General features: G+C 45.1%; 1 protein-coding gene across 6 annotated transcripts; it reads right to left on the reverse strand.

Moving 5' to 3' along the window:
- Positions 1–332: 332 nt before the first annotated feature.
- Positions 333–16,471, reverse strand: LOC114629881. 6 transcript variants are annotated; one of them, XR_003712738.1, is made up of 14 exons: positions 15,662–16,471; positions 14,553–14,582; positions 14,163–14,363; positions 13,822–13,902; positions 13,379–13,405; positions 12,812–12,832; positions 9,245–9,268; positions 8,407–8,421; positions 7,370–7,629; positions 6,128–6,143; positions 3,938–3,959; positions 3,424–3,444; positions 2,521–2,534; positions 1,064–1,194 (listed from the first exon to the last, which is right to left on the reverse strand). XR_003712738.1 is itself a non-coding variant. In XM_028777992.1 (9 exons), exons 4-9 carry the CDS (start codon positions 13,829–13,831, stop codon positions 602–604), a joined length of 678 nt encoding a protein of 225 aa, XP_028633825.1. In that variant the 5' UTR covers positions 13,832–13,902; positions 14,334–14,363; positions 14,553–14,582; positions 15,662–16,471; the 3' UTR covers positions 333–601. The 6 variants fall into 6 exon arrangements, 2 of the variants coding, with proteins under 2 accessions (XP_028633825.1, XP_028633824.1); XR_003712735.1 differs by having other exon boundaries at positions 7,370–7,633; XR_003712737.1 differs by lacking the exons at positions 2,521–2,534; positions 3,424–3,444; positions 3,938–3,959 and having other exon boundaries at positions 1,145–1,182; positions 7,370–7,633.
- Positions 16,472–16,477: the final 6 nt, after the last annotated feature.

Genomic DNA, 16,477 nt, shown 5'->3' on the forward strand with positions numbered 1-16,477 from the left:
CTATGTGTAATCCATCATGTGTGTAATCCAACAATGACAGCTTGTAAGGTGTCATCGTTCTCTGTCCCTATGGAGGAGTACAGTCAGATACTTTTTTCTTTCTCAAGATTTGTCTAAACTCTTATAAGACTGTCAGTGTAAAGTACTTTTGGACACATTTTAAAATTGACTCTTGAAAGTGACCGTGGTCATGATTACATATATATATATATATATATGTTATATATATGTTATACATATGTTATACATATGGGCTAATACAGCATTTGCAACCACCGAGGTCACAGAGTCAACTGGTTCAGCTAGAGACAGAACACTGCCAAAGGAACTTATTAGATATGTAATAAGGACATTTTATTTCAGAAAACACCGTCTTTCTTAATTGGATTATATATTGTGATTAATAAAGCAAAATTTGGAAGATGAAGATCGTGGCAGGGAGGTGTAGTAAGGACAAACTTCTGAAGAGCAGAAGATGAAGATGTCTAGAAGGGATGGATTTTATAAACATGATGCACCGGGGTGAGGATTAGATGTGACTTGTATCTGATGAGGGGATCACACTGGAGGCCATGCTTTGCCCTACCCTCCTTCACTTTTCTCAATCTTTGTCTTTTTTCTTCTTTTTCTTCTTGTCTTTCTTTTTCTTTCCGTCCCCTTCGTCTGGCTTTTCTTCGGAGGGTGGCTGCTCTGCGGACTCTGGAGTGCTGGCCTCTGCAGTCTGTGGTGCACTTGAATCAGAATCGGTGTCTCTGGATTGTGATGACCTCTTGGATGGCCTTTTCCCTTTCTGTTTTTGTTCTTTTTTGTCCGATGGGGGCTCCCCAGCCTTCTGTATCAGAAAGCCGCCTTCATTCTGCCTTATTACTATCCCGTCTTGGTTCTTCCTTATCAGGGACTCGAGTCTTCTGAAAAGGAATGGCTCTTCATAACATATGGTCTGGGCGCCAAGTTCACTGTCGCTTCTTTGGTCAAACCTTACTTGAGAATCTTGTCTTCGTGGAGGATGCTGCTGAGGAGGGGTGGAAGGAGCCGGTTCTTCACACCATATGGGTTCACGTCTCTTCGGGCAGCAGTACTCGCACTGGCATCTTCTCCACGCCTTACAGCACTTCAGTGCGCTCCCGCAGGGGTCCTGGAAGGTGACGCTCCCGCCGTGTCTGATCACCTGTCCTTTGCAATCTGGGAACAGAGCTGAGCACACAGCAAGAGTGTGTGATTCCGGCGTCCAGCATTGCCGTTCCCACTCCCCCAAGGCTGACTTCCTTTTATGTCTTAGAATCAACAAACTGAGGACAACTGGAAATCTTGCCCCAAAATATACAATGGTGGAAGTCACATAGTGCAGATATTAATGTGATATCAATGTAGGTATTAGACAACAGATATTGATAGCTAATAACAGGATGTAGATACTATTGATACAATTCTGGACTCTCTCCAGTGAACTGGGAGACCAGTGAATGACAGGTAAAGTGTGATGGGGCGGAAGGTGCCACTTGCTCAGTAGGCTAGGGTCATGACTAGTGACTAGGAGGAGGATGGGTCTGTAGCTGGGAAGAAGTTAGAAGAGAACTACTGTGGGAAGAAATAATTATCTCTTAAGACAGAAGGAAACACAAATGTGCTGTCCCCGTTGACAGAAGGCATAATTCATCAAGTACAAGTCACGGTGCGTCTAGCTGGTAACCATTAGCTGGTAACCGCTAACTTGATAACCATTAACTGGTAACCATTAGCTGGTAACTGCTAACTGATAACCATTAGCTGGTAACCGCTAACCGCTCACCAGCTCTCAGCACCCGCTTTCCATACATTCTTAGACTTGCTTCTTCTGTGTTAAGTGTGTGCTTTTGGTGAAAGTGCACCATGTCTACGGAGTGCTCTTGGAGGACAGGGGACAGCGACAGATCCCCTAGACCTGGTGTTATGGACAGCTGTGAGCCACCATGTCAAAATTTCAGATCCACTCAATTATGTGCGTGTAAGCCAGCCCTCCTGTGCAGTGACTTCTGTGTGATCTCATGAAACCTATGAATTCTGTGTTTTTGTCTAAGCTACCAAAGTAAATCGTGAGGAGCTTTGCTGGGCAAGAAAGGCTCAGTGTGCACAGGGCTCAGTACCTCCTGCCTGTCGAAGTCATTTAGAGGGCAACAAAAAGGAGGTGAGGCTCCATTATGACCAGAGGATCCTCCACTTACAGAAAAAGAGGAATTCTTATGAACTACTGGGGTTCTGAATGTGTTTTCTTCATGTTCTGCTGGCAGTGAGTGAGGAGATGCTCACTGGGAGCTCGGAAAGTGCTCTGAGGAGGGGGGTCAGGTATTCCTGCTCTTTTGTAGGCCTTCAACTCCCCTGCAGCAATATCCCTGAAGCAGACACCGGAAGCCTTAGGTTTTGAAAAAGAGGAATGTTTGATGTGACCGTTAACATTATATGGCTCAATTTTGTGAGTAGACCTGTCCAGTGCAGAAAGTATGAGGACCCTGTAATCTATCTGAGAATAGTTAAGGAACTTACCATAGGAGGCAGTGCTAAAAAACAAAATGCAGAAGAGACATCATCAGAGGGGATTATCCAAGAGAACCCACCTTCCAATAGCTTTTCTTTAGAAAATTATCTCTTTTATTTTTGTATATATTTTGTTTATTTGTTTATGTCCATGAAAGAGCATGCCATGTATACAGGTGCCCTAGGAGGCCTGCTGGAGTTGCAGCTCCCGTGGGTGCTGGGAACTGAACTCATGACTTCAGGAAGAGCAGCAAGTGTTCTTGAGCACCGCTTTCTTTCCATTCCTCTCTCAGAGAGGAAGGCCAGCCACAGCTGTGCCCACAGAGAAGAGGACTTTGTCTCACTCAGTAAGATTCACATCCTCAGATTATCGGTGTCAGTTCTGCCCAAGTTTAACAAAACCTGACAGGAGTTTTTGTTCGAAGTGAAAACCGTCAGTTAGCCAGAGCAGAGCTCAGAGACAGCAGACACCAAGCTATGACAGACATTGAGTGGGTCTCAGCTTTCCTAACGCTGTGACCCTTTAATACAGTTCCTCATGTGGTAACCCCACCCCCAACCATAAGATTACTTTTATAATTGCACTCTGTGACTATTAGGAGTTGCAATGTAAATATTTCTTGGAGATAGAGGTTTGCCAAAGGGGTCTCAACCCACAGGCTGAGAATCGCTGGCCTACATGTTGGTGGGTTGACCACCAGAGTGTTTTTCCACAGTAACTGAATCAGAGACAAGATACTGTGTTTTACTCCAAAAGGAAAATAGACTAGAAGGACCCAACACTGAAACAACAGTGAGCCACTGAAGGCAAAATGACTCAGATAGAAGAATATTCAACTCAAGAGGATCTGGGAACAGAAACTCCAGGCTGTTAATCACAGAAGGGGAGGCAAGAGAGTCATGCAAACTTACTGAGTTCCCAGGAACTGTCAACTGAAAGAGATAAAGGCAAAAGAAAGTCATTAGTGGCTGTTGGCTTTTCCTTCCTTCCCAAGCCCCAGACCTCTGTGTTGGATGGGATATCGTCACTGCTATCTGAGCCCAGTGGGCTAAATGTCGGACGCTTTGCTTTCCTGTGCATTTACAACTCAGTTCTTTGGCATACCAGGCCATGCTCTCTATTTTCATGTTAATCATTTTTTCAGTTATGATTTAAAATGGGAGATCTTTAGGCCAAATTTCAAGAGCTTGGCTTAACTTCAAGCCCCTGTCTCGGAAAATACTGAAGGCTGAGGGACGGGAGAGACATGGTCAAGGGAGGCAGACAGATAAAAAGATCTAAACTATACTAGTGAATGCAGAGGGGAAGGGATGGAAAGTCATTTGCCACTGAGCTCAGTGGTTGGATGCCTAAAGTACCCGTGTAAGTGGAGCCCAGGATGCCACCCACACCAGGGGAAGCCTGAGAGAGGACACCTGGACTTACCTCAAGCCTTTCAGTGCGAACCCTTAAAAGGAAAAAGGGAACAAATTAGTTTTAAAATAAATTATGTACCAGGGTCCCATTAAAACCCCCTTTGTAAGGCCAGAGAGGGGATTTAGTGAGGGATTCTATCCCCAAGCATGTGTTATCCTCTTGTTAGCTGATCTGAACCCTATGTTAACAACTCAGGTACTCAGGGCATCTTTATGGCCTGTGGAATCAGTTACAGGAGTAATGGCCATTCTTTTCTTCACAAAATGAAATTAAAAAACAAAAACACAAAACAGATTCTTAACCCGGTCAGAGCACCCTTACTTTCAGGATGCTGACAGGTTCCTGTCTCAAGCCTCTTCTTCATGGCATTTTCTTTTAATCGCCTTCGTTTTACCTATCTCTGTGTTCTACCACACAGCACAGAAAGCTCATTTGTAATCATGTCTCTAAACATTGGCTACAGTTTCTATTTTTGACAATCTCTGGGGTTTAGTGAGAATTCTCAAGCTGGCTTGGGAAGAACTTGTGGTAGAAGAAATATTCTAGATATTAAGATAATAGCAGAAAGAAAACGATTTTTATTTTTAAAGATAACCAATTATGTGTGTGTGTATGTATTGTATGTGTGCATATATGCATGTATGTGTGTATATGCATGTGTGCTTGGGCCTTCTAAAACCTTGTGATGCACCATGTAGGTTTTGGGGACTGAACTTGGATCGCCAGTCTCAGTGGTAAGCTCCTTCATCTGTGTAGTCAGCTTGGTTATTTTCCTTCAGCAGGTCCTGGAAGGTTCCCATTGCTTGTTTGCTTTACTTCAAAACTGTTTGAATTGTCTTTAAGACCCCCCCCTCTTTTTCTCTCTCTTTTTGTGGTAAGCTCTGTCATGATTGAGGAAAAAATCAATAACCCCCACAGCTTCATAAAAACCTTGGGCTACTAGACCCACACAGCAGTAGGAATTGATCCACAGCCAAGAGCACACAGTCGTGAGCAATTTCATCCAAGATTAGAGGTCACCAGCAATGTCAATGGTTCCTCTTTGTTCAAAGGGCATTTAGGGGAGGGGTTGAAATACAATCACTTGATAAAAGTGTTGTCTTGCCGGGCGGTGGTGGCGCACGCCTTTAATCCCAGCACTTGGGAGGTAGAGGCAGGTGGATTTCTGAGTTCGAGGCCAGCCTGGTCTACAGAGTGAGTTCCAGGACAGCCAGGGCTACACAGAGAAACCCTGTCTCGAAAAACCAAAAAAAAAAAAAAAAAAAAAGTGTTGTCTTTGTGGGGCTAGGGAGGTTACAGAAAGCAGCTGAGAGATGGATAAATTCACTGGAGAATGTCACCCAGGGTGGGCTCATTGTATCCCCAGTGCCCTAAACAAAATCTGTCTTAATGCTAATAGGCAAGGGCTTTATATTATTTTTTTAAAAACCCAGTTCTCTCACAACTACCTGGTGCTTGTGAGAGTTTATGTCTACCCAGAGAGCATCCGGCACTGCACTGGAGGACTAACTAACCACTTCTGCTATCAGCAATTCCTTGTGTGAAAGTAGGTGTTGCTGGGAAGAGACCGATACTGACTTCCCAGCTAATGGGTGGGGACTGTCACCTTGACCTGACTCTGAAAAGCTAAGACTGTGCTGGAGAGACAGACGTGGAGGGAAAGGGGCAACAAACAAACAAACAAACAAACAACCCCCACAGGTTTCTTAGGAAGTGGTGGGGAAAACAGATTCCGCATTTAGTGGTGAAAGATTTCCTTGAAAATTCTCCAGCAGGAATTATGATAAAGGGGGCGCTGGAGTCGCACACCGTACACTCTGTTCAGTGTGTTTCTAGAAATGGAATTATGAGGATCCTGAACTGTAATGGACCTCATGGCACATGGCACGTTTGTTTCTCTAAAGGGCTAGTGATGTCTGGAAGCAGGATCTCTGTCAAAAGTCTCAGCACTAATTGTCCTTAAAGCAACCACCAGCATGCAGGGCCTCGATGTGCACTTCAGTGCATGCATGCTCGTCTGTAGTGTGCTCTCTGTTCCCTCACTGCTGGCTAGACACTGTGCACATTAAATAGTAAATTCTTCAGTGCCTAAGGGACTCTAGACAACAGAGAAGGATAGGGGTTGGAAAACACGTATCCAGAATCTTTTACTTCTGGGAAAGGAGTAATGCAGAAATAGAGGAATTGTATTTAACTTACCAAAAGGCTTAGGAAACTGGCAGGACAACAGGAAACAAAAAACATATTAGCAGAAGATTTGAAACAAGGCTACAGGCTCTTTTTTCCCCCAAGAGCTAATCAGTGAACTTTTGCTGACACCAGACCTCCCCCTGGGGAAGCTCTCTATGGTAAGAGGCATGAGCATTTTCTAAAGGAAGGGACTGGCCTGATGTGACTGGCTGCCGTGTGTTCAGTCCCCTTTCCCATCGTATCCACCAGCCTTCCCCTCCTCCAGTCTGTGTGCCCTGCACTCCTCCTGGCTATCTAAACGCCTGGTGTATCCTCCATAGCTTTTCTTCCTGAGCATGGGAAGTTCATGTTTCATGTCTGGGGAGATGGCTCAATGGTTAAGAGCACTGGCTGCTCTTCCAGAGGACCCATTCCCAGTACCCACAGAGCAGTTCACAACCATTCGTAACTCCACCCTCAGGGGACCTAAACCCTCACAAAGACATACATGCAGGCAAAACATCTACATACATAAATGATAAATACATGAATAATTTACAAAAAAGGGAGAAAAGCTATTAGGAAAAAAGTTGTTTGGGAGATTTTTTCCCTCCCGCTCAATCTTTCTGTCAAGTGTTTACCTTTCTACTGAGTAATTAGTAACGGATTTCTCAGTAAGAGGATGAGGATGGGGTATTCAAAAATAGAAGCATTCCTCCGAATAGAGATCGGTTAGGAACAGTATTCTCTCCATTTTGGGATCCTTAGTTCTACCAGATTTATGAAAAGAGCACTTACAGATAGGTTCTGCCACATGGGCTAAAAATCTAAACACAGACAGTTAGTGTGGGCTGACATGGGCAACAGAAATGACTTCTAAGAAAAACTTCTTTCCAGACAGGCATTTTGAGCTGAGAAGAGCCCCACCCCTTACCCCTCCCCTTACCCCTCCCCTTACCCCACCCCTTATCCCACCCCTTACCCCACCCCTTACCCCACCCCTTACCCCACCCCTTACCCCACCCGCTCCCAGCCCTCCTTGCCGAGCACCTGCAGTATATTGTTTTCCTAACACTAAAGGACATTGTGAAAGGGTGAAGAGGCATTCCCCTTTGTTATCCACTTTGGTGACCAGTTTCTCTAGAAAATGAAATACTGTAGCAGCTGGGCAAACTTCCTTTCTCTGACTTTTGCTCCCCCCCACCCCCCGTTTTGTTATTTCATCTCTCAAGACTCTTCCTGCTTTGCCTGCCATCTTCCCTGTGGACTTACTTAGTTGAAAGTTTGCTCTCTCGAGTTGGGAGAGCTTACACAGTTCTGACTTCCGTTTGCCAGTTTCCTTCTACTCAGCCAAAGGGGGCGGGACTGAACTTTGTGAATTGCGGGAACACTTTAGTGCAGCTTGGCTGGGGAGCCTGCCGCAGCTCTATTTATAACCGCTCCCAACCTCTGAGCATTGTGTGCTATGGTGTGCGTGTTGGAGTCAGAGGGCAACTTGTAGGTGCTGGTTCTACTCATCAGTCCTCCGGAGTCTTCCTAGGTACATAAAAACATTTACTTACCAGGGTAATAGTGTCGTGCTGATGCTTCCACTAGTCATTGTACCCTATCCTTTAACAATCAGGAGATTCTGTTCCTGGGAGGCCCTGTGATCTATCCTATCATGGAGACAGACAAGCCTGCACTGAACAGGTGCCGTACTTATCAAACAGGAATTTTCTTAGAATTGCAGTAGTTGGTGAAGCCAGTGCGGAGTGAGAGAGCCTTCCTCACAGTCATCTTCAGTGAGGGTAGAAATACACTCTCAATGTTCTCTTACGACGTCATAAGGGTCAGATGTAGGAGCAGGAGACCACTTTTTGCCTTTTTCCCAACCTCTTTGGACATGAGACATGTCAGAAACATTTAAATGCAGGAGTGAATTCTTGGAGGGCTGACCCTTTCTCAAGCTGGGTCCCTGTCTGGAGCCTGGAGCTCAGTAGGACTTTTTTTTTTTTTTGTATTGTAAATAAGTAACTTCTCAGTTGACTTAACTTTGCTATACACAGTGGCCCGTCAACCACTCTTCCACCATTATGAATCAGTCATGAGCAAACAACGTGATGTAAAATGTTCAAAAGTAGAATACCTGACTTCAAGCCACCTCCAGGCAGGTGGCTCACTGTCTGACTTGTCGTCTGTAGGGTCTGTGTTTTCTAAGTATATTTACCAGTGACTTTAGCGGGAACTACTCAATGTAAAACTAAAGAGACTCAAAGTCTGGCATGTCGGGAAACTCAGCTGAAGAGGCGAGCAGACACGGCATTTACCTGATTGCTTTTTCACTGTGAAAAAGAAAGAAGTAAAGAGATGAGAACACAGTTTCTGGGTGAGGAACACACAGTACTTCTTAAACTCTGCAACATACTCTAGCAAAAGGGCTGAGTGGGATAGCCTCAGTCTCTGCTCTCTTAACTGAGGCACCTTTTTTGGAGATAGGTAAGCCACCAGAAGGGGCTATTTTCTTTCCTGATTTTCTCCCTAGAAGTTTGAAAATTAACTGTTAGATCCTTCTCATCCCTATTCTTTCTTATCCTTCTTTCTATTCGCCTCTTTGCAAAGACTGTGTTCAGTTGGGGCCATTCTACTGCGGCTCAGTTGCTTTTAAGCTCATTTTAGAAAACACAGTCCCCCCCTCCATATGCATAAGTATCTCATGGTGGGGGGGTGTGGACATTATTTCCCAGCATCTGGCTTAAGAGCCAGCTAAGGAGATTTAGTTTGAATAACTGTGGTAGATTATGTTAGCTCATAATTTCCTCCCGTGTATGTTAGCAGTAAGAACTTCTCGGATGCAATACATCGGCATATGTTAAGTACCAAGTTCACTGCTTGGCACAAGGTAAGTACCAAGATGGTACAGATACCATCATGGCACCACAGCGGGCACTAAGCAGTTTCCTTATCACCTCTGTCTGGCTGCAGAGAGCTGAGAGCAAGCTGCTGGGAACAGGGGTAAGGAAACCAGAAGCTGGAGATCGAGGGGTGCTGAAAAGCTAGTAGACCATAGAAATGATGGGCCTTGGTACAATCACACTCTGAATACCAGGACTCAACTGCAGGAAGTCAATGACAATACAATTAAGGAAAACAAAATGCAGGACTTACGTATTATAGGTGGTCCATGCTTTGCTTTAATGAAAAAGACACATTAGGATAGTGAGTTATTTTTGTTTTGTTTTTTTAATAGAATAGAAATATTGGTTCATGAGTGTATTGTCTAGATGAGTCTTGCAAACTGACTAAGAAGGGGAGGTTCAGCAGGGTAGAGAGAAGGATCCAAGGCTAGGGACGGGCCTCACGCTTCATCTCCCATCTGGTCTCTGGATAAGTTAGGAAATGGCCCAGATTGTAGGAGTTGGGCTACCTTGATCATTTGATGCTCACGTGTGGGCATCAGGGGACAACTTGTGGGAGCTGGTTCTCTCTCGTTACCATGTGTATACTGGAGATGGAATTCAGGCCATCTGGATTGGCAGCAAGAGCCTTCACTGGCTGAGCCTCTTTCTTAAGTGAGAATGCAATTGTACAGACACTGAAAATTATCCTGAGACTGCTCGTGGGCTTTTGTTCATAGACAAAGCCACCCTGTTTTGTTTGTGGAGAGCTAAGCAGCAGGATTACTAGACAAGTCTGAATTTATGCTGTCTCAGGCTCGGTGGTAGCATAGCTGTGAGTCACCCCTGCTTCTTGTGAGTTCAAGGCTGCAAGGGTCTTTGAGGCAGTGGCTTTGCCAGCATCTGAGAACTGCACCTTTGACTGGAAAGGGCTTCAGTTCTGGAAGTGGGATGCCTTCAAATCTTGCTAAGGACAGAGGAAACCATAGCAGGGCTGTTCTTATTGCTAGTGGGTGAGGAGGAATTGCCCCCTCTTAGAAACACAGAAGGTTTGATTTTCTTCAGGTGCTCCGTAATTCCAGGGCTGCCTCCTTAGGTGCTATTGCTTTATTCTCTTTCTTGTTGTTTTGAGAAACACAAAACAAAAACATATTCAAACTAATGGCCAAGGATGATGGTCGGCACATATAGTAGAACATTTTTCACACTCATGTGCTTTGAGAAAAAACGGTAGAGACAAGGAACAGCCTTTGAACATGGTCTCCACTTGCTGTTTAGGACAGTCGCTCTTGTGAGTCAGATGTGGGTATTCAGGAACTAAAATAGTCTGCTTGCTTTACAGTTTGTGTGCACTTTTAAGCTTGCTTGTTTTAATTTATATGACTCATCTTTAAAAAAACTTTATCTCTAAATATCACTTAATACTGTAGTTTGAGGTTTCCCTCAGTCATACAAATATAGAAACATATGCTCAATACATTTTAAATTACTAACACTTTCATACACCTTTGTATGTGAGTTCTTACACATATGCACAAGGTTTTTCTTTGGAATTTACATCCTAAAGTGGAATTCAGAGATTCTGCATGGACTAGTTTTTTCAGAGGTGGGTAGTTAAGGTCTTGCTCATTTTAGATTTGGGTTTATACTCTTCTTGCCTCAGTCTCTCTCCTCTCTCCCTCCTCACTTGGTTTTTCAAGACAGGGCTTCTCTGTGTAGCCCTGGCTATCTTGGAACTCTGTAGACCAGACTGGCTTTGAACTCAGAGACCCACCTGCCTGGGGAGTGCTGGGATCACAGACATGTACCACCACTCTTGATGCATAGATTTAGTTTAAGAATTAATTGTTGGGCATTCTGACTAAATGAACTGAGTTATCTCCTGGGCTCCCAAGGCTCTCTCTGTCTCTGTCTTTCCTTTTTCTTTCTTATAGATCTGTCTTCTCTTTCTCCAAACTATCTGTAGTATATGTTTTGCTTTTTTTTTAGATATTTATTTATTTATTTTTATTTATTTTATTGATGAGTACACTGTAACTGTCTTCAGACACACCAGAAAAGGGCATCGGATCCCATTACAGATGGTTGTGAGCCACCATGTGGTTGCTGGGATTTGAACTCAGGACCTCTGGAAGAGCAGTCAGTGCTCTTAACCGCTGAGCCATCTCTCCAGCCCATGTTTTGTTAAATATTTTTTATTACAGTCTTTTGTCACCCATGAGGAAGCACGTGACCTAGAACTCAGCCTTCTGTGTCTGTCTCATGCTCTACTGTGCTGTGTCCATTTCTTTACCCTTCAGGAAATGCACTACCATTAGATTGATCTAGAATCACCCAGGAGACACCCCTTTGGGTATATCTATTATGAGAGTGTTTCCAGTTAGCTTCCTTTTTTGTAATCAGTGTGTGGGTATGTGCACCTGAGAGCTGGAACTCTTGGAGGCCAGAGCCATTGGATAACCCGGAGCTGGAGTTGCAGGTGGTTGTGAGCCCCTGGATTTGTGTATTGGGAATCAAAGTCTGGTCTGCTGAAAGAGCAGCATACACTCTCTTTTTAAGTTAAAAGAGGCAGAGCCTGCCAGCCCCACAGAGAGGATTTTTTGAGGAAAGAAGACCATCCTGAATGAGGATGGCACCTCCCATGGGCTAGAGTCTCGAACTGAATGTGGAGGGACAAAGGAGAAAGTGTGTGGTCAGTAGCATTCATTTCTACTTCCTGACTGCAGATGCAATGTGCTGTATGGACCTACCCTCCTCACACCTGCTGCCCTGACATGCTGGACCTACCCTCCTCACACCTGCTGCCCTGACATGCTGGACCTACCTTCCTCACACCTGCTACCCTGACATGCTGGACCCCCTCACACCTGCTGCCCTGACATGCTGAATCACCTTCAAATCATGAGCCAAAATAAACTTCCTTCCTGAAGATGCTTTCTGTCACAAGAACAAGAAAAAGTGACAGACACAAGGGCCTGTGCCTAGTCGGGAACATCTGGAGTTTCCAGTTCTGTCCCTGGGCCTGTACTGACAATGTGTACATTATGCAGTGAGAATATTTAGCTGACCTGAGGGCATGAGAGGTATATTTGGATGGGGACTTCAGAGAAACACTAGCTCAGCCTAGGTCAGAAGCATCAATCCCAATCCATCAAACCAGCCCTTTGTCCTAACGTGGAAATCACTCAAATTCTACTATTAGAAACTACTCGGAGTGTGCCTGGGTGGAAGTGGAGTATGCATGTGTTTGCAGTCTACCAGACAGATCCAGATATGTCTCATTTTACCCCAAACACGGGTTAACTGAGCTGCTTTGGCCGCCCTCAGGCCTGCCCTCCCCCCCCCACCCCCCATGAATGAATAGATTGTGTGGAGCAGCCTCTTCAGACCCCGGAATGTCCTGACTGCCCTCCCCCACACCCATTCACCACAGACATCAGGTTCTCTTCGACACACTAGTTTATGGTACCCGCTGAGCAGTTTGAGTTTTTGATAAGACCTTGACAAGACCTTTGTGTTTGAAGTCCAGGGTGGGGATCCTGGGGGATCCTGGAGTGGGCTTATGAGATTGCTCTGAATTCTGGCTCATCCCCTTATCGTCAACTTTTGACCTGCTTTAAGCAGAGTCTCAGGTGCCTTGAAAATGCCTCACTACTAACAGAAGCAGTGGGAAGCCCATCTCTGGGAACCCACAGGCCTCCCCCCGCCCCCCGCCCCCCCGTAAAGCCTGGAAACAAATGGATGAGCATAACAGGAATCTCGATTTTAGCATTTACAAGTAGAACCAGCTAAGCCATGAAAACCCCCACATATCCCAACAGAAAAGTAAAAAACTTACTTCCAGTTCTCTGTGTAAGTACTAAGAGAGGGAGAGAGAGAGAAAAAAGAGAAATCTGTTTAATTTTCCTTAAGTGGAACTAACATAGAGTTATCTAATGGGCTTGCTGGTGTCTGTTAGGGGAATACTCAGCTAAGACCCAAGGGTACTTTCAGAGGGACTCTATGTACATCAATCCCAGTTCAAATTTATATGCAGAGTTCAACAGTGACAAGGAAGAGGTAGACCACCCTTCAGACCTCCTTCATTATAGACTTGAGCAACTATGGGTCACAGACTTTTGAGAGATGGCTGGGCTGGGGTTTTATGGTTCCTTTTTATCTCTGAGGAACACCCCACACTTAACACCTGTTATTTTTTTCTCAAAAAAAAAAATTGTTCTGGCTTCTGCTACTTCGAAGCTAAACTTTTGTTGACAAACGCTAGCTCACTACTTCTCTGTCTCTTATTCTGCAGATATGTGCAGTGCAGGGAAGCTGGGCAGGAAGGTGGGAAGAGGAGGAAGGACTCAGATCACATCAGCAGAGGTGAAGAGAATCAAACCAAAGCACAGTACTCAGTACTTACATACGGGCACGGTCGGCTCAGATGGGCCTGAAAAGCAAGAGCAGCTGTGAGTGGCTGGCTCGAGTTTCCTTGGAGGACGTGTGTGTGTGTGTGTGTGTGTGTGTGTGTGTGTGTGTGTATAGGCTTGCATTAGGTCCCACCACTGTACGTAGGGGTAATTATTTGGTTGCAGTTTCCACTGTACAGGGATTAGTAATGGCTCATTCATAGGACTTAAAAAAGTTAGTTCTTATAGGGGGGAGCATATCTGAGGCCACATGAGGAGAGTTCCCTGCACAGGGAGGAGCTAGATGACACAGGGAAAGGAAATAGGGCTGAGGAGGTGGGGTGTGTGGGGATGGGGAGGGGATCACAAATCTTGGATGCGTGCACCTGGGGTAGAAATGGCAGGGCATACACAGAGATCAATGAGGAAGGGGAACAGAAAATCATGCAGAACTCACAGCTAGGCATCAGTGCTGGTTGACAAGGATTACAAAGTTGACAAAGTTGACAAGCGTTACACGGATTACAAGGTTGACAACCTGTGGGACAGAGAATGGGCTTAGCACTTTCATCTCCCACTGTTTTATCTGCACAGGTGAAGGGAGGTGACCCAGGCAAGGGGAAGCGGGTGGAGTGGGGGGATGGGAGCGGGATCACACTTCTCCTGTCTGGGCACAGGGTAGAAGTGGGCAGGGCTGGCTCAGAGAAAGAAACAGAAAATGAAGCAGAACTCACAGCTAGGCTTCAGAGATAGCTGTTGACAACCGGTGAGTCAGAGACTGGGTTTTAAAGCACTTACCTTTTCCCACTGTTTTGTTGGCAGAGGTGGAGCTAGACGACACAGGCCGTGGGAAGGCGTGGGGTGGGGTAGGGGATCACACATCTTGTGTGTCTGCACACAGTGTAGAAATGGGCAGGGTGGGCTCAGAGAATAACGAAGGAAAGCAGGAGAAAATCATGGAGAACTCACAGCTTGGCTTGAGTGATAGCTGTTGAAAACCTGTGAGACAGAGAATTGACTTAGCACTTCCTTCTCCCACTGTTTTGTCTGCAGAATGGAGGCAACGGGAACGGGTGGAGTGGGGGTAGAATCACACATCTTGTGTGTCTGCACACAGCATAGAAATGGGCAGGGCCTGCTTATAGAGCAATAACAAAGGAAAACAGGAGAAAATCAAACAGAACTTACAGCTTGGCTTCAATGATGGGGGTTGACAACCTGTGAGACAGAGATTGGGTTTAGCACTTCCTTCTCCCACTGTTTTGCCTTGTTTAGAACTTCTCCTAACTACCCTCTGGTCCTGCCTGGACTCTTGTGTGAGTCAGTAGGCCTGAAGGGACCCAGTAACATCATGACTTCTGATACAGAAGGTAATCAAAGTCTTATATTCCCTAAAGACATGGACCTCAGGACTGTTCAGGAAAGGGAGGTTGTGGGGCCCCAGAGTTGGACTTGCTGATGGAAACTGGAGTTGGTCCATTTGAGAAGAAGAGAAAATTATTTGCTTTTTATTTTTCCTTATTCATTTTTTCCTTTGTTTTATGTTTATATTTTAAAATTTATTTATTTAGCATGTATATATGGTGTGTGTGTGTGTCTGTGGTGTGTATGGTGTATGTGTGTGTATATGCAGGTGGTGCGTGTGTATGTCTGTGGTGTGTGTGTGTGTGCACGGTGTGTATACACACTTGACTAGAGGTCAGAGGTGGGCTTCTGGAGTTGGCTCTCTGCTTCCTCCTTGTGGTTTCAGGATTGGGCTCACCAGTAAGGCCTGTGGGACAGCATTTCTAACCTGACCCGAATTTTGGATTTTAAATTTCGGGGAAATTTTCTCCTTGTTATTTATTTTACATAAGTCAATTCTTCAATTTTTCCCCATAAAATTATTAAAAAGTCAAAAGCTTATGCTGATGTAAAAGCAGGTGCCAAGGAAACAGCAGCTTTTGACTGTGAGATTTCCTACATGGTGAGGGAAATTCTTAATTATAGTCTCAAATGGGGACAGACAGAGCCAGGCCAGGGTGTCCTCACAGTGCTGGTTATGTAAGCATCTTATTCCCTTTTTCCTGTCAGTTTTCCCTTTTCTGGAATCAGTCTTTTGTTGATACTTTACATGTAAAGTTTTAGAACCCTTTATGTTTCTGCTCTTTCTATGTCTGTACATCAGTAAAATCTAGACTTTATAGTAGAGTGTTAATAACCCAGGGAGACTTTGATCAGGGATTCCCCAGTGGCCAGATAAAGACTGTTGGAGCCTAGTGTTCAGGGCTTAGGGGCTGGGATGGGTATAGACTTACATATGTCCACTGGTATTACAGCTGAAAGACAATTAGAAAAGCTGATTACTACCTTGCTTCCTTTACAGAGAGAGGCTCGGAGACAGGGTCACTTAGAGCCTGGGACCTCCTGTTTCCATTACCTGAGCACTGGGATTACACATGTCGCGGAACACCAAGCTTACTTATACTCTGGTTCTTCCCCCTCTGCTCCTCCCCCACCCCGGTCCCCACATGGGGGCAGAACTTTGGGCTTCACATGCTGCCACTCCTCTCCTAGCCCTTTTCTTTTACATTTTTGCTTTTTATTTTGAGACCAGGTCATATTAGTTTGCCCAGGCTTGCCTTTCCCTTAGTCTGTAGCCCAAGCTAGGCCATGAAGCAGGCAATACTGTAGCCCTGCCTCCTAAGTAGCTAGGCTAGCAGCCATATTTTGGTTTCCTTCTTGCTGGGAACTTTCCTGGTGATACAGATATCGCTAAGGCATTTAAACACTTTTAGAGAACTGGTGGCCACTTTGTGGAATTCCAGCCAGTGGAAAAGCAGAAGGCTCAGAAAATGGTAATTTTTAGTTCCTCTGTTAGAGCACCAGATCTGATAGGAATTGTGGGACTCTGAGAAGGCACAGAGGGGCAAACAATACACTGATCACTTGTGGAGACGGGCCAGCTGCAAGACAGGAATATCCTTTTTCTTTCATTCATTTCTCCCTTTTGTATACTTCCCCAATTCAGAAGTTATTGAACCACAGGGACACATTTTCCTTTGATCTTCAGTTTCCAAGTCAGTCAAGGAACAGTCTAAAGCCTGTTAGTAACCTAGAACTGGAGCTAGAGT

Source organism: Grammomys surdaster, unplaced genomic scaffold (assembly GCF_004785775.1).
Source record: "Grammomys surdaster isolate TR1022 unplaced genomic scaffold, NIH_TR_1.0 319, whole genome shotgun sequence".
NCBI lineage: Eukaryota > Metazoa > Chordata > Mammalia > Rodentia > Muridae > Grammomys > Grammomys surdaster.